This window comes from Lepidochelys olivacea (genome assembly GCF_965140295.1).
Source record: "Lepidochelys olivacea isolate rLepOli2 genome assembly, chromosome: 18".
NCBI classification, from domain to species: domain Eukaryota; kingdom Metazoa; phylum Chordata; order Testudines; family Cheloniidae; genus Lepidochelys; species Lepidochelys olivacea.
Window position 1 is genome coordinate 17,924,763 of NC_140428.1, and position 18,715 is coordinate 17,943,477.

The 18,715-nt window shown below is 43.3% G+C and overlaps 1 protein-coding gene across 1 annotated transcript in view; it reads right to left on the bottom strand.

The window, feature by feature from the left end:
* Positions 1 to 444: 444 nt before the first annotated feature.
* The window catches only part of TNFRSF1B (TNF receptor superfamily member 1B), a 42,846-nt gene continuing 24,575 nt past the window's right edge, over positions 445 to 18,715 (bottom strand). The window contains exons 3-10 of the mRNA XM_084651668.1: positions 16,040 to 16,168; positions 12,902 to 13,054; positions 9,239 to 9,332; positions 8,927 to 9,138; positions 8,009 to 8,086; positions 7,320 to 7,330; positions 6,586 to 6,832; positions 445 to 2,748 (exon numbers count right to left, since the gene is read on the bottom strand). Of these exons, the coding sequence (XP_084507794.1) occupies positions 2,447 to 2,748; positions 6,586 to 6,832; positions 7,320 to 7,330; positions 8,009 to 8,086; positions 8,927 to 9,138; positions 9,239 to 9,332; positions 12,902 to 13,054; positions 16,040 to 16,168 (1,226 nt within the window). The 3' untranslated portion in view covers positions 445 to 2,446. The remainder of the gene's footprint in view (positions 2,749 to 6,585; positions 6,833 to 7,319; positions 7,331 to 8,008; positions 8,087 to 8,926; positions 9,139 to 9,238; positions 9,333 to 12,901; positions 13,055 to 16,039; positions 16,169 to 18,715) is intronic.

An 18,715-nucleotide genomic window follows, 5' to 3' on the forward strand; every position in this document is an offset into this window, starting at 1 on the left:
GGTGGCAGTAGCATAAGGGTTTGCAGCCTCTTTGTAGGTCAGTCATCAAGGGTTGGATGTAATAAATATTTATATAGGCCTGTTTACATGCAGTACAGGACACTGGGATTTTTGTGTACCACTCCATACACTGTATCTTTTTATATAATCACTAAGGCCCCTCATCCTGAAATGAGTTCCACCCACCTACACCACTGAAGTCAATGGGAATTCATAGGAATAGGGCACAGAGCAGATTGTAGGATCGCGGCTTCACTCATCTTCTCTGAAATTCAAGATGAATGGCTTTTTACTACATCCTAACTTAATTTTAAACTAGTGCCAACATTTAGAAAGTGGTACATGAGACTGAACCTGATCAAACCTGCTTGAATTAGGCAATAATGATAAAAAAGAGCCCAAAGTAATGTTTTGGATACAGAAATTAAGGGGATGCAAATGAAATCAACAAATGGTAGGTTTTTTAATTTTTTTAAAACAAAGAAAATGCAAAGGCATTTTGTTTAATACAAAGAACAGGAAAGTTCAAGTCATACATAAATTATAAAAATAAAAACAGATTTTTACTTTTTTATACACATCTATGAACAGATTTTAAAAATGCTTCACTATTATCTACATGAATACATAGGATTTTTCTTCCACCATGCAGCTGAATAATATGAAGAGCCCATAAAATTAACTGCCATGGTTGAACCCCTGATTTTTCCTTTGGGCTGCTGTTTCAATACGGACCCAGTTCTTGGAAGTGTTGAGCAACAGATACAGATGTTCAGCACATTGCTGGAAACAGCCTGCTGTATAATCAAGTCCTATGTAAGCGTAAATTCTGTGGTTTTGGATAAATTTCAGAGTTTCTATACGCTAAGTCATTTCAGAGCATACTCTCAAATACAAGTTAAAATATACTTCAGCATGTTTCACCTCTAACCTCCACAGCCACAAAGGATAATCCTGAAAGTTTAGGTGAAAGTGTAAAGCATACTTGCTCTTCAGCAGCTGTTGAATGAATGCTACGTAAAGGCATTCTTCTTCAGCCTAAAGCCTCCGGAATAAATTTGGCTTTCTGTTACTCTTGAGCAGCTCCAATAGGATTTGCAGGTGTTTTAATAAGGACAGAATTCAGACTCCAGTTTGACTTTGCCTGAATCTTACTCAGGCATTTTGTAACAAATTTGTTTGAATGCAGACACCACAGTTGCTGGTGAAAGCACACATGTGCAACATGATCATGAAAAGTACAATCCCAGAACCTGAGCTTCAAAAGCACAGACTTCTGTCACCAGCGCTAAAGAAAAGTCTCCATTAATTGTCAGTAGGGAGTACAATCTACTAGAGGATAACATAATCCCAAACAGCTGATTTTGTGGTTCTGAGGTTTCATTTCATTCAGCCTTTCACCGTTTCCTGGGGTCAACCAGGATGAGCTGTATGAGACACCTATTTGCCTGGGTCTTCACCATTATTAACTGAAACGTAGAGGAAAACATTTGGCACACGTAGTTCTCTCTGACAGACCTCAAGAAACGACGTAAGAATCAACCATGGCACAAAGAGGACAATTACCTACTTCAATGTAACAAGTTCTACTTATATATATTTTCTTTTTTAAAAAATATATTAAATATGTACAGCTGACAAAAATAAGTGCATTTTTTGCTATTGTTGAATGGAATAGTTGTAATCTAGTATAAAAGCTCATGTAGAAGATTTTACCCTCCAATACACACAAATCTTAGAGAACAGATATGCCTCCACGGTATGAGAGAGAAAAAGAGAAAACAGCAGCAAAAAATATCAAGGACAGAAGGAAAGATCTGAAGCATACCTCCCTTAAAAAAAAGTGAATATTTTGAGAGGTGGGTGGATCAGATGGGAAATGGTATAATTTGATGCCATAAAAACATGTGGCTAAATCAATAGCATTGGATGGCTGGTCATCAACTCATTTCTCATGGAACGCTGGTCTTAGTCCAGTTCTTAGCCAATGGGATGCGTGAATCAAAAATCCCATCATTATCCCTAAATGGCATCCTGGAGGCAGACTCAGCAGATAGGTCAATGACTGAACAAGCACGAAGACTGAATACACTTCCTTTTCAGCTGCAGAGGAGATCCCTCTTGGCCAGGATCAAGACACGTGGTAAATACATGACAGAAGGAAGCTTGCATGTGACAATTTGATGGATAAACAAACTACTAAATTGAAAAGAAAAAGAATGCTTTTAAAAATAACACCGACTTCTGCAAAGATCTTCCTTCAACTTTTAAAGCCATTACATATCAGAGGGTTAAAACATTTTTAAAAGGCTCTGCATCCCTCCATAACTAGATACATTTTAGATTTTAAGTCTCCATAAGAATGCTATTCTTCACGCATTGTTTATTTTAGCAGATCAGAAGCTGCTTAGAGTTTTATTGGTCAGTATCTGATCTGTCATCTTCTTTAGCTATTTTTCATCCCTGCATCTTGAACACTAAGAGGAAATGGCTTTTCTTCTGGAAATGGTAAGCTTGGAGGCAAACTATCTGCAGCTTCCACTGAGATTTGAATTTCAGATTCTCTTTTCAAGGGGTTTTCTTCTTTAGAAAGGGGAATTTCTTCCTCTGTTGGAGTGCAGTAGGGAACATTTTCATAATCCGTAGTGGTTGAAGTGGTCGGTTCTGGAAATTGTGGGTTGTGGTTTGAATTACACACGTTAACGATACAAGTTACATTCACCTGCGTTCCTCCACTACCAGAATGCTCTGTGAAACAAACAGAAAACAAAACAAATTAAAAGTGGAAGAGTGAAACCTACAGCAGGATGATAAGATTCTTTATCCAGTTTAATGACTTAAGAAACAATTATAAGTTGTAAAACAAACTAAGTAGATGAAATCTCCTTCCTTCTCTTACTATAGGCAGAGTTGGTAGCACCAGTTAGGGTACATCTACACTGCAACTAAATACCCGAGGCTGGCCCAAGCCAGTTGAATTAGACTTGCAGGGCTCAAGCTAAGAGTCTGCTTAATTGCAGTGGAGATGTTCAGGCTCCACCCGAGCTCTGGGACCTTCCCACCTTGCAGGGTCCTAGAGCCCGGGCTGCAGTCCCAGCCTGTACAGCTACACAGCAGTTAAACAGTTCCTAAACCCAAGTCAGCTGGCACAGATCAGCCGAGAGTGTTAAATTGCTGTGTAGACATACCCCTAGAGTTAAGGTTACCAAAACACTTTCCACTATAAGCGCCTGTTTTCAGTGGCTTATAGCTTTGCCAAACTCGACCTGTCTGGACTAAAATTTTTATGCCAAGTGTCTGCCCCAGGCTGAATTTTTGGGGAAAATTTCAGCTAAGAAAGTCCAGCTGTTTTCAATAATTAGGTTACAGAAACCTTAATTCTGCACAAGCAACCTTAATTCTGGAATTTTCTAACTGTTGAGTGCTTGCCCTTGCAACCTTAACATTCTTTTAACATGGATTCTTTGGATGTAATCCGTAAAGACATTGGGGCAACAAAAACCATTCAGAGTCATTGGATCATTTTTGACTCCCTGGATATTTGTTGACTTTTTTTTTCTCCTTACTCCCCATCTCATTCCCTACACTCTTCCCAGTTTTCTTGCTTTATTGCCCCCTTGTCTCCTTTTCCCACTCTTAGTTTAATACTTATAATTATGCTGCCCCCTTTGCCTGTGTTTTTTCTGGAAGATGTTAACGGCTGCCAAAAAGCCGCACTTTGACATATAAACAACCAAGGACATGGTTAAAAGCTAATGGGCCCCCTTCTTTCAAGCTAAATGGAAGGAGCAATTAAATGTCTCTTTATGTAGTGATAGCTGGAAACAATAGGAGGTTACCACCCAAGGCACTAGGCCACATGGCAAAGCCTGATTAGCTAAGCCATGTTTCAGAGTAACAGCCGTGTTAGTCTGTATTCGCAAAAAGAAAAGGAGTATTTGTGGCACCTTAGAGACTAACCAATTTATTTGAGCATAAGCTTTCGTGAGCTACAGCTCACTTCATCGGATGCATACTGTGGAAACTGCAGAAGACATTATATACACAGAGACCATGAAACAATACCTCCTCCCACCCCACTCTCCTGCTGGTAATAGCTTATCTAAAGTGATCACTCTCCTTACAATGTGTATGATAATCAAGGTGGGCCATTTCCAGCACAAATCCAGGTTCTCTCACCCCCCCCCCCTTTTTTTTTTCTTCCAAAAACCACACACACAAACTCACTCTCCTGCTGGCAATAGCTCATCCAAACTGACCACTCTCCTTACAATGTGCATGATAATCAAGGTGGGCCATTTCCAGCATAAATCCAAGTTTAACCAGAACGTCTGGGGTGGGAGGGGGGAGTAGGAAAAAACAAGGGGAAATAGGCCTATTTCCCCTTGTTTTTTCCTACTCCCCCCTCCCACCCCAGACGTTCTGGTTAAACTTGGATTTATGCTGGAAATGGCCCACCTTGATTATCATGCACATTGTAAGGAGATTGGTCAGTTTGGATGAGCTATTGCCAGCAGGAGAGTGGGGTGGGAGGAGGTATTGTTTCATGGTCTCTGTGTACATAATGTCTTCTGCAGTTTCCACAGTATGCATCCGATGAAGTGAGCTGTAGCTCACGAAAGCTTATGCTCAAATAAATTGGTTAGTCTCTTAGCTAAGCCATGTGATCTGAGGGGTTCCCTGCTAGAATACTGATTGCTGGCTTTCTCCTAAATACATACATACATACACACACACACACAGCTTCAGACAGTGAGGGAAGCGGCTGTGAGCATGGCCCTGAGAGGGAACAGGGACAGAACTTGTTGGGCACGGAAATGGCTGAAGGGGCAGACTTGAAATAGTGAACAAGGAAACTGCCTATTGTTTGGTCCTAGTGTGTTCAGGGAGACAGGACTTTATGTACATTCTTCGTCAACAAACAGGATTGCATCAAAGAAAACACTGGCTCATATCATCAATTTCTCTTCCTAACAGAAACAACCCTGCAAGGGCCCCAGATATTGGCTAACTGCTCAGGCCAAAGGGGCAACAGCCTACAACATTCTGTCCACACCCGTCCAGCATCGCTACTCTCCCAATCATAGAATCATAAAATATCAGAGTTGGAAGGGACCTCTGGAGGTCATCTAGTCCAACCCCCTGCCCAGAGCAGGACCAATCCCAACTAAATCATCCCAGCCGGAGCTTTGTCAAGCCTGACCTTAAAAACTTCTAAGGAAGGGGATTCCACCACCTCCCTAGGTAACGCATTCCAGTGTTTCACCACCCTCCTAGTGAAAACGTTTTTCCTAATATCCAACCTAAATCTCCCCCACTGCAACTTGAGACCATTACTCCTTGTCCTGTCATCTGCTATCACTGAGAATAGTCTAGATCCATCCTCTTTGGATCCACCTTTCAGATAGTTGAAAGCAGCTATCAAATCCCCCCTCATTCTTCTCTTCCGTAGACTAAACAATCCCAGTCCCCTCAGCCTCTCCTCATAAGTCATGTGTTCCAGACCCCTAATCATTTTTGTTGCCCTCCGCTGGACTCTTTCCAATGTCTCCACATCCTTCTTGTAGTGTGGGGCCCAAAACTGGACACAGTACTCCAGATGAGGCTTCACCAATGTCGAATAGAGGGGAACGATCACGTCCCTCAATCTGCTGGCAATGCCCCTACTTATACACCCCAAAATGCCATTGGCCTTCTTGGCAACAAGGGCACACTGTTGACTCATATCCAGCTTCTCGTCCACTGTCACCCCTAGGTCCTTCTCTGCAGAACTGCTGCCTAGCCATTCGGTCCCTAGTCTGTAGCTGTGCATTGGGTTCTTCCGTCCTAAGTGCAGGACCCTGCACTTATCCTTATTGAACCTCATCAGATTTCTTTTGGCCCAATCCTCCAATTTGTCTAGGTCCCTCTGTATTCTATCCCTCCCCTCCAGCGTATCTACCACTCCTCCCAGTTTAGTATCATCCGCAAATTTGCTGAGAGTGCAATCCACACCATCCTCCAGATCATTTATGAAGATATTGAACAAAACCGGCCCCAGGACCGACCCTTGGGGCACTCCGCTAGATACCGGCTGCCAACTAGACATGGATCCATTGATCACTACCCGTTGAGCCCGACAATTTAGCCAACTTTCTACCCACCTTGTAGTGCATCCATCCAGCCCATACTACTTTAACTTGCTGACAAGAATACTGTGGGAGACCGTGTCAAAAGCTTTGCTAAAGTCGAGGAATAACATGTCCACTGCTTTCCCTTCGTCCACAGAACTAGTTATCTCATCATAGAAGGCAATTAGGTTAGTCAGGCATGACTTTCCCTTGGTGAATCCATGCCTACTGTTCCTGATCACTTTCCTCTCCTCTAAGTGCTTCAGAATTGATTCCTTGAGGACATGCTCCATGATTTTTCCTATTTCTTCAAGCAGTCACTCCTCCCTCCTTCTCATCAGCTGTCTCCACACACTCCCACCACTTGTCTTGTAACTTAACATTCTATTGACATTTGTGGCACGCTCTATGTCAAAGAAATAATGATAATAAAATCCTGGAGGGCTCTGGTGTTCACCTTTCGATAGACTCTTACCTGAGCTTGCAGAGCTGGGCCTGGCTCCACCGTGATGATTACAACCTTCTGAGGTCATACGTCTCTGCTGAGTTCTCTCTGTTTCTTTCTTTTCTGTGTTCTTAATACTTATTCCACTGATTCTTGAAGCTGTGTTGTCCAAAGAGCTGCTGCTTGACCCAGGAGTTTCTAAGAGGTGCTGCTCCTCCTGCTGAGGACCACTGGTGCTCTGTGCTCCTGCATCTCGTTGCCTTTTGTCAGGCTGCTTCTGAGGACACAAGAAGGGTTGGGACGGTTACAGTAAATGGCAAAAAGGTCAAACTTTGTGAGACTTTTAACAAGAAAAGAAGATATTAGGTTGAAATAAAGCCTGGGGCTTTATTTCACTGGTTGGGTCAGATCTGCAACTGTTGTCGACTGGCATAGTTTCACTGATGTCAATGGAGCCACAACAATTTACACCAGGTAATGGTCTGACCCTTTATGTCCTAGGTCTGTACTTAGGGGCCTGAAGAAACCTTTAACGGTCTCCTGGTGACCCCACTGGCATACTGACCACTACGAGGCCATTGCAAACTGTTGCATCTGAGGCTCTAACTTGTTCAGGGGGCAACCCATCCCCCTTATCTCTCCAGCTATATTTTTCAGCTATTCATTTTTATTATATTTTTAACAGATATTGATCTTGCATGAATTTATATAACATTAATGAATGAAAAGAGGCGGCAGGGAAGAAGGAAAGAACGGATACTCACCAAATCTGGAGCTTCAATTGGACAAGAACCAAATCATGTTGCAAGTGAGAAAAGAAAGTGACAATTAAAAACAAAAACACCAAGTACTAGCAATTACAAAGAGCTGCACTTTAACTGAACGGGGAGATGTGGTCTGCAAGAGTCTGCATTTTATTTTGTTCTTGTATCATCTGTGGGTGGAGCAGACCTGGCTGTGTACCCTGTTTTAAAATGTTATCAAACATTTGCTTTATATTCACTCTGCAATGTGCCTAGAGTCTGGGACAGATGCAGTGGACAAAGGGGATTCTCAAAAATCAATTGAATTAAATAATCAGCGCACTCTAGCGGAAAGGACAAAGAGTGCTGATCACAATCAAAATCATGGCCATAATAATTAAGTAAAACAACAATTAATAATGTTGTGTAATTCTATTATGAAGCACAAAACACTTTACAAACTGCAGTGGGAGTTTTTGTTGCACAGGTGCTTGACTTCATGGGAACGCTGGAGGCTTATAGGCCCGTGTCTCAGATACGAGGGATTATATGAGGCTTCAGCGGTGCACAGGTCTCATGCCAGCCTTCCATGCAGGGAAGAATTTCACCCCAAATACATATTGAATATTGTGGATAGGAGACTAGCATTTCTATATCTAAGTTTATTATTCATTTAATTTCATGTGTTATTTTCACTCCATGAATCTTACCTTTTTTTCTATAAACAATGAAACAGGCAACCCCTGCAAATACGATGAGTGCTAGAAACGTCAATCCTACTATTATACCTACAGAAAACAAAAGAGAAATAATTTGGCCGACAGAACTAAGCTGTACTGGTAAAAACTGGTGATTTTTATTTTTTTTTGTTCTCCTTTGCTATAAATTTAAATATCACACAAATCAGTTATGCATCTAAGTTTAACAGTGAGCGTTGGTTTTGGTTGATAGATACAAAAGATCTTATTTTGATCTCACTTGTCTCATTAAATTGGACTTTCCCATAGTTTTGAAAACTATGGAATGGATTCTGGCCCACACACTGTGGCGGGATCGATTCTGGCCCACACACCACCCATCAGAGAGCCACACTAGGCCGGCCAAGAGGAGAATTCCCCAGGTGCAGGAGAAGCATAGGGCTGACATAAGGAACCCTATGTTGCCCCTTATACACACACAGGCCTCAGCATAAAACGTATGCCAGGAGAAGGAGATAGCATCCCCACAGTGTTCAATACTATGGAGATGCTGTGCTGCTCAGAGGCAACCTGGCTAAGACTGCCATACATCAGAATGACTCCCAGGAGGCTTGTTGAGCCAGAGGCCATTTTGGCCCTATAGCAGCCCAGATTCTAGACATTATACCTTTGCACTTGCTCCTCCTGGGCTGCATCTCTCATAATCTGGCCCTGGAGGAAATTTGCCATGTACTAGAGCTGGGTACTTTTTTTGCGGGGGGGGGTACAAACCAGTCCAAGCAAGGCTTTTTGAACTCATCCAATGGAATGCAAGCATTGTGAGTTTGCATTTGCAAATGATTTCATAAGCGATCAGCAAAGAAACACCTATGCATCCCCTCACTTCCTGAACAGAAAAAAAAAAAAAAGTGAACTTAATCAATAGCTCACCAATGGTCTGAGACACATCAGGAGAAGGGACTTGATGGACAGCTTTGGTTTTTATTTCTTTGGTTCCAAAAACGGAGCTTTCTGCTGTAAGCTGGCCAGTGCTGGGCATGGTGGCATGAGGAGGAGATGTTGCTATGACAGCAACGTCTACCTCGGAATCACTGCAGACTGTGTCACTTGTGCTACTTCCTTCAACAGACACTGACTGACAGCTGCAAGAAACAAGAGGAGGGTTTAAAAACAAAACCACCCCCCGGACACAATTACAGCCTGATGTCTTGTTAAATTAGAAAGGGCAAATCGGTGACTTACACTCTGTGTGGTTTGCAGGAGGCAGTTGAGGAGTCTTCATCTGAAAAAGTGCCGGGGGGGCAGGGGGAACAGTCTGTATTCGTAACGTCCGTTCCTTTAAATATATATTTCCAAATGTTGCCAGTTAGTCACTTGTTGAGAAACGCCAAATGAATCATAAAGTTCTAGTTGGTCATACAGATCCTGGAAATGTTACGAAGACAGTAAACAAAAGCGCAAGCTTTGACAGCCTCCCAGCCAAGCATCCCACATGCTGCTCTTGATAAGGACAAAAAGAAAAAAAAGACAGAATCCCAGATACAGAAGGAAAGATTAACTGGGCTGTCATCTCTATGCCCTTGAGGGCTATGGTATTTTTCAAAGGGTTACTTGGAATCAACTGGAACAGTTAAAACACGTCATTAAAAGCCAAACCCTGCAGTCTTTGCCAAACCTTAATCAGGCAAAACTCCTAACCCAGTCAACAGAGTTTTACTTGAGTAAGGACTGCAGCATTTGGCAGCCATAAAAAATTAGTCCCCCTTCCCCAGCAGCCTCTGGGTATGATGCTTTTTCTTCACATCAGTACATTCACCACCATTCTGGGGCCAATTGAGGTAGGCACAAAATTTAAAATACAGTCTAAACCTTGATGCAATCCGAACAACGTTCAGCAAGCATGAATGACCGAAACGGAGAACGCGTATTTCGCAAGTAGAGACAGGATCATAACAACAAGCCTTTTCCACTGCGTGGCATGAGGAAGGAAGATTACAGAATGAAACGAAAGCTCTGCAACACAAAGCTGCTGGGGAACGTACACTTTAAGAGTCATACTACATCCCACAGTCACACTTCAAGGCCACTTAAAACAATACAGCCCGCAGCAATACACAGCAGACACCGAAGGCACTATAGTTCAAGCCACTATTAAAAATAATGAATGTCTCCATTCTAGAAACATTAAATGTTTCGATCATTAAGAATGAAATTTCTTCCCTGGGCAGAGACAGCACAAGGCTCACATATCACTTAATCATTCAAAACAGGACTTAAGTAATTAATAGGCCTTAAGCTGGCCCTCTGCATAGCGATGAACTTCACCCTAAAAGAAAAATAAAATATCCAATATGGTTTTAGGGGCACTATGCTGTTGGATGTGCCATCTCTCAGGTTGGGTTCATTAAAGATCCCACAGAAGCTTTGACAAAATAAAGTGTGTTAGCCCCAGAGTCCTGGCCATATTACTTCTCCTCAGTAATTACAGTCTGCTCATCTAAAATTTCCCCTGAATTTACCATCATGTTAGGTATTCGTCACCTTTTGTCCTGAACCACAGGGTAGGGTTGCTTTGCAGATACATTTATTTATAAAGTGCACATTACCATGGTAACAACTGTTGTGACTGCCATCTTCCACTCAAGATGTGGCTGCATTTTACTGATGGGTGACAATATTGTCATTTTTACTCCACCCTTATTCAGGAAGAACTCCCACTGAAAACAGGACTGCAGAAATAAATCCACCTGTTCTGAGATTTTTAAGCCATCCTGAGACAGCTACACTGTCATAGGGTCCTTGGAAAACGCAGTACCATCTACAGCAGGGTGAAATTCACTTGTGGTGGCCCACTGCACACTATGATAACAGAAAATGTGGACAGGTTTCGGTTTCCACCAAGAAGGTTTGTGGCGACTGGATGTGTAACATAGTGAATACCAGTGAAAATGAGGTAGGATTAGAAAAGGCTAAAATAGGGAAAGAACAAGTTGAAAATTACTTAGACAAGTTAGATGTCTTCAAGTCACCAGGGCCTGATGAAATCCTAGATTACTCAAGGAGCTGACTGAGGAGATATATCTGAGCCATTAGCAATTATCTTTGAAAAGTCATGGAAGACAGAAGAGATTCCAGAAGACTGGAAAAGGGCAAATATAGTGCCCATCTATACAAATGGAAATAAGAACAACCCTGGGAATTACAGCCCCGTCAGCTTAACTTCTGTAACTGGAAAGATAATTGAACAAATAATTAAGCAATCAATTTGCAAACATCTAGAAGATAAGAAGAAGGTGATAAGTAACAGTCAGCATGGATTTGTCAAAAACAAATCGTGTCAAACCAACCTAATAGCTTTCTTTGACTGGGTAACAAGCCTTGGGGAGGGGGGGGAGGAAGCGGTAGACGTGGTATATCTTGACTTTAGTAAAGCTTTTGATACTGTCTCGCATGACCTTCTCATAAACAAATTAGGGAAATGCAATCTAGATGGAGCTACTATAAGGTGGGTGCAAAACTGGTTTGGAAAACCGTTCCCAGAGAGTAGTTATCAGTGGTTCACAGTCATGCTGAAAGGGCATAACGAGTGGGGTCCCGCAGGAATCAGTTCTGGGTCCGGTTCTGTTCAATGTCTTCATCAATGACTTAGAGAATGGCATATAGAGTACACTTACAAAGTCTGTGGATAATATTAAGCTGGGAGGGGTTGCAAATGCTTTGAAGGAGACGATTAAAATTCAAAATGATCTGGACAAACTGGAGAAATGGTCTGAAGTAAAGAGGATGAAATTAAATAAGGACAAATGCAAAGTACTCCACTTAGGAAGGAACAATCAGTTGCCCACATACAAAATGAGAAATGACTGCCTAGGAAGGAGTACTGAGGAAAGGGAACTGGGGGTCATAGTGGACCACAAGCTAAATATGAGTCAACAGTGTGACGCTGTTGCAAAAAAAGCAAACATCATTCTGGGATGTATTAGCAGGAGTATTGTAAGCAAGACACAAGAAGTATTCTTCCACTCTATTCCGTGCTGATTAGGCCTCAACTGGAGTATTGTGTCCAGTTCTGGGCGCCACATTTCAGGAAGGATGTGGACAAATTGGCAAAAGTCCAGAGGAGAGCAATGAAAATATTAAAGGTCTAGAAAACATGACCTGTGAGGGAAGATTGAAAATATTGGGTTTGTTTAGTCTAGAAAAGAAGACAGAGGGGACACGATAAAAGGTTGTTACTAGGAAGAGGAAGAAAAATTGTTTTTCTTAACCTCTGAGGATAGGACAAGAAGCAATGGGCTTAAATTGCAGCAAAGGAGGTTTAGGATGGACATTAGGAAAAACTTCCTAGCTGTCAGGGTGGTTAAGCACTGGAATAAACTGCCTAGGGAGGTTGTGGAATCTCCATCATTGGGGATTTTTAAGAGCAGGTTAAACGAACACCTGTCAGAGATGGTCTAGATAGTACTTAGTCCTGCCTTGAGTGCAGGGGACTGGGCTAGATGACCTCTCGAGGTCCCTTCCAGTTCTATGGTTCTATGAGTGACACATATGGAACAAATCGCAAAACAGAGCAAAATAATAAAGCAAAAAGAGTGGAGAGAGATAAGGAGAGCTTTACTGAAACACGCAACTGTGCGAAGAGGGGACCATATATCCTTTCCCCACCCCCCAGACAACTCTATTGTGACTCTTTATGCTGTATTTGGTGCATAGATACTGTTATGTTGGGTGCCCTAGAAATACCTAAGAAAGTAATTTAGGAGATCAGAGGAAAACATTTCTGTAATGTATAGTGTGCAGGGTGGATCAGCCATTATTTTTATGGGCAGACAAGTCGCAAAAATACTCACACTTCATCCCATAATTCTTTGTACATGGAACCTGCTCACCTCAAACTTAATTTACCTAGTTTGGAAACGCCATAGCCTTTTCTACACATCTTGTGTGCTTTACAAAACAGGCAGCGACCGTGACTTTGTTTTGTAGTACAGTAAGTGCTGGCTGAGCAGCTGCAGATTCTGTCATGGGTTCCTGTGCATTCTTGAGTCTGCACTAATCCTAATTCCAAAAAACAAGAAAGAAAGTTGTCACGACATAAGGAAGAATTAAAGCAACAGTCCTCACTACTGTTAGTACAGAATGGAAGTGAAGGTCAATTATTTTGCAGCAGGTGACTAGCAGGCTTAGATTCCTCTTCAAAGGGAAAGGTTTTGCAATGGGTTTTGCCTTTGCGCACACATTTTCTGAAGAGTGACCTCTCTTGTACAGGCACAATTTGCATTTGCAAAATTTGCACTTAGATTTGGATTCCCACAGTTGAACTGCAGCCATAAACCTAAGCTCTTGTGCCTCTGATTACCCAGTTTTCAATACAAAGAGAGGATAGGACCCAGAATAGCTGAAAATATACCTCACAGCGAGAGGAAAATATACCATTTAACATGGTACTTTGAATGGGAGCCCCCAGACATTTTTCACATGGTACACACGGCTGAACCCCCTCATGTCCTTCCCCCCATCCTTCACCAGGGCTCCCCACCACCCCTCTCCTGGCTGGCTCCCCTGCGTGGGACCTCACCACAGCTCCCCATAGTTGTAGCAGGTCTTGAGGTTGCACTGAGCAAGTCCTGAGGGTTCGGCAGTTGTGGGAGTGGGACGAGGCGGGGCAGGCCCGCAGCGAGGAGCCCTGGTGTAGGAGCTGGCCTCCCAGCAGCGGCAAGGAGGAGAAGCGCCGGCTGCCCCACGGCCCACTCGGGTTGGGAGCGGGCACACGGCCCCACCGCCCTTCCTGATCAGCACCGCAACCCCTGTGCACCAGGTGGCAATGCCACTCACTCGGTTTTGGCCCCGCCGATCATGATGGAGGGGCCGTGGAGCCAAACCTGAGTGGGCAGTGCTGCTTCTCCTCAGCACCGCCATTGAGCAGCCGGGGCAGGAGTTGGGAGGTAGGGGGGAGGCGGGGACTGAGTGAGGGGCCTTGAAACCTGTGGCACTGGGGGTCACAGTGCTGTTCAGGAGGGGCCTCCAGGCTCTGCTCCAATGATCCTAGTGCAGCACCAGGGCTCGCCATACTTCCAGCAGCCCGACCCCTGGGCGCCCCTGCCAGTGGTACGTGCTGTGCGTAATGTGCAAACAGCTGCGGGCACCACTCGTGCTTTGGTCCTATGGACATCGGCTCAGGCCAGGGGCTGCCCACATTTTGCCCAAGGATCATACTGGCCACTTGCCAGGGACCCAAGAGCTGCACTTCATTCACATAATATGAAGCAAATTGCAAATGCCCTCATTTTTTATTATGGAGATGAGGCCTATGTAGACTATAGCTCCCAAAACACAATGCTTCATCTGCATCCAAGTGGATCGCGAAGCAGCACTGCATCCCATCAGTCTCTATCTACCTGCCCATCACTACGGTATCTGAGAGCTATGCTGGGACCTGGAGCCTCACAGGACAATCCATCTAGACTGAACGTGAGCCTGATCACAGATCACACTGCAGACATCTGCAATTAGCCAGTTTTGTCTGCCCCCTTTAATCCAAAGCTCACGGACATCAATGACTCCCATTGACATAAGCTTTGCACCAGGCCCTTTATTCTTTAGGATGCTTCCCCTCCCTCCTAATTGTGAGGGAAGTGAATGAGAACATTACTTTTTCCCACTACCCCTACTAGGGGTCACATGCAATAGGAGAACAGACTCTGTTGTTCCAATCTACAGTCACCAGCGATTACGTTGTGTTACACACTGCACCCTGTGATGGATTGAGCCAATATTGGGCCCCACACTACAAGGAGGATGTGGAAAAATTGGAAAGAGTCCAGTGGAGGGCAACAAAAATGATTAGGGGACTGGAACACATGATGTATGAGGAGAGACTGAGGGAACTGGGATTGTTTAGTCTGCAGAAGAGAAGAATGAGGGGGGATTTGATAGCTGCTTTCAACTACCTGAGAGGTGGTTCCAGAGAGGATGATTCTAGACTATTCTCAGTGGTAGAAGAGGACAGGACAAGGAGTAATGGTCTCAAGTTGCAGTGGGGGAGGTTTAGGTTAGATATTAGGAAAAACTTTTTCACTAGGAGGGTGGTGAAACACTGGAATGCGTTGCCTAGGGAGGTGGCGGAATCTCCTTCCTTAGAAGTTTTTAAGGTCAGGCTTGACAAAGCCCTGGCTGGGATGATTTAGTTGGGGATCGGTCCTGCTTTGAGCAGGGGGTTAGACTAGATGACCTCCTGAGGTCCCTTCCAACCCTGATATTCTATGATTCTGTGAATATCCTTCTGGTGCCTGAACTACAGAGCAAATGAAACTAACAAAAACAATACAAGAACATCACAAGTCACCCCCACAGCTGGTGCTAATTATTGGAGGCCAAGAAATGAATGGACCATGGGACCTGAAGTATCCCCTCACCTGCTCAGGCGGCCCCTTCAAGTCAGGGTTCTAGCAATATTGACTGAGCAGTGTAAGGAGAAAGTGACGCTGCTACCATGTGGTACCAATTTTGTGGCTAGCAGAGAAGTTCAGTCTCCAGGAATCTCAGTCTGATGCCAAATTATTAAGAATAAAAAATCTGACAGGGATAAATAAGTGACCTAGAAATCTTTTCCCTCGCTGATTTCTAGGATGCTATTTATATTTAAACTGTCGTATAATGAAAATTTGCACTGGGAATATAGCCAGGTGACAGAAAGACAAAACCCACCATATTATTCAGAAGATAGAAAAGCACGTTAAACCAAACCAAACCTAGGAGCAGACCACTAGTACCGTTTCCAGGCAATAAATTCCTTCTGGATTGTGGTATTCATCTAGAATGAACTTCACCCCTGAGCAGCTGCCCACGCACCACTGCTGTCTTCACAACAGAGCTGAAGTGAGACTTAAAGAGGTGCACAGGCATCTCTGGGTAGGCTCTCAACACAGAGGCAAGTTTCACCTCTGGAGCATAATTTAGATCTATCTTTTCCTTCGCAGCATCACTAAAACAAAAACAGAGCTGGCAAAGGGATAAGCCTCCCAGGCAAGGACTCTGGCATACCGGCTTCGCAGCGGGGTGAGCAGCCAAGGCAGCGCCGAGCTCTGTTCCAGAGCGCTGTATACGTGTTTCTCTCGCACGGCGCGCATTCGGTGTCAGAACTGCGATTGCAGCTTTGAAGCACATGGTAACCTACAAAACAAGCAAAGAAAAGGTCTGCTTGGAATGACTCAGTAGGAATTGCATCTGGTAAGTTTCGTTCATAGCTGTGGTACCGATTTCCCTTCATCATCATCCTGTTTGCTGGTTGATTAAAGGAAACATGAAGTTTTGATAACCACAACATAGATGTTAAAATAATGGTGAGACTGAGACATTAAAGGATATAGGCGAAGAAATGCCACAGCAACCTCAACTCCTCATCCTCTTGTTCCTAAATATTGCAATATATATTGTACCAAATTCTGACCTACGATACTTCTTATTTTTGTATGGCACTTGGATACCAAGCTGATAAGTATCTTAGAATTACCACAGATTCACAGGTATATATGTACTCAAGTCCCATTGATTTAAGTAGGAGTTGCAAACATTTACTCCAGGGCAGAGTTTGATGATCTATGCTGTGTAACACAAATATTTGGTACCTTTTAAGGATCTCAAAACACCTTAAAAATATGAAGGCACTGATTTAGCAAAGAATTTAAGCCAAGACAAAAGCTTTGCATTCAGAGTGCGTGTGATCAAAAAGATCACAGACCAACAGCCTTCTCAGCTGTAGCATGGCATCCATGTGAGAGAGGTGGAAGAACTTGATGGAATATTTGGTGACACTGGACTTCTGAAAGGAGATCCAGTACAAATAACCGTAAGAGACAATGCTGAACCATACAGCGTGTACATACACCTCGCAGGATTCCTAGCCCATTACTTCATAAAGCGGAAACTGAGTTAATGAGAACGCAGCAGATTGGCATAATGGAGACAATCTCTGAGCCAACAGCAAGGTGTGCCCCAGTGGAACCAGTTATAAAGAAAAATGGGAGAATACAAATCTGCGTGGAACTTAAAAGACTTAATGGAGCAGTTGTGGGAGAACATATCCTCTCAACACTGGATGTCTCTCTCTCCAAAGTGAAAGGAACTACAATACTCTCCAAGCTGGATGCCTTGAGAGGATTCTGGCAAATCCCTTTAGCCAGAGAAAGTGCTAAACCAACTACATTTAGCATACCCTTTGGGAGATTTTGCTTTCAAAAGATGACCTTTGGGGATTACCAGTGCACCTGACATTTTCCAAAGAAAGATGGCAGAACAGTTAAGGAACACAAATGGAGTTGTAGTTTTCATGGATGATATTTCGATGTACGGCTCTTCGATGGAAGAATACAACAAAACCATCAACAAAGTCCTATGGACTAATAAGTCAGTCTGGACACATGTTTTCCACCTACCCTAAATGGAGTTTTTGGGACAGACAACAAACAAAGATGGAATCAGTCCTAGCCCTGAGAAAGTACAAGCAATTCAAGAACTGAATGCACCTGTGAACATACCAGAAAGAAACATGTACCGGGGGTGGTAAATTACCTTAGTCAAAACCTGCAAGACCTTTCTACGGTGACAAAGCCACTGAATGAACTGTTAAAGTCCAACGCATCTTGGTACCGGAAGGAGGAGGGGGGGGGGAAAAAAAAATCAAGACATTGCCTTCAACAAGGTAAGAGAAATGATCTCAACAGCTCCAGTTCTCAAGTACTACGAAGAGTACAAACCCACAATGGGGGTCAGTGCCAATGCAGGCAGCATGGCCTAGGTGCAGTATTGTTGCAACAACATGGCTCTGAGTGGAAGCCAGTTGCATTTTACTCTTGCACGCTTACAGAAGCAGAAAAAATATGCCCCAATTGAAAAGGAGAGCCTGGGAAATGTATGGACACGTGAGAACTTTTGCAGATACCGGTGTGGATTATGGTTCGTCATCAGTGTAAACAAATCCAAACTGCTGTAACCCTCACCAGCGGAAAAGTCCTGGATCAAGCACCATTAAGATGCTAACGTCTTTTGATAAGGTTAATGAGATTTAACCCAATTGCTAATAAGTTCTGGAGAAAAATCTGGTAGTTGCAGAACGCTTCGTCATGGAATGCATCATTGCACTCAACTACCCATGAGTTTAAAGATGTTGTAATGGCGTACATGGAAGCTATGGACACATACAGACCAGCATCAGAAAAGAGACTACACCAGCTACAAAAACCAACCTTGGCAGACCTGCAAGTTTAGGAAGTTCTAAGTTACATCAGAGCTGGCTCGCCCAAGTATCTAAAGGACGCTAAAGAAATGACAAGAGAGACTACATTGCAGTGCATAGACAATTAAGCAAGTCAAATGGACACATGAATAAAGGCAATTGCATCATAATTCTAAACGATATTAAAGGAGAAATCCTACATCTCATCCATGAAGGACATTACGGATTCAGGACAGGTAATTAGATTCAATACTGTAACCAGCTAACCACATGGTACGGTGGTTGGGCATTAGCAAGGATAAAGAAAGAAGTATGTGCATGCGAACATTGTAGAACACACACACCAACACAGCACAAAGAACCTTTAACAACACAACCTCTACCAGAGAGATCTTGGAAGAGACTAGCTGCAGATTTATGTGAATTCAGAGGACATCATGACCTGGTCATCATGGACTATTTTTCCAATAGAAATAACGTACTTG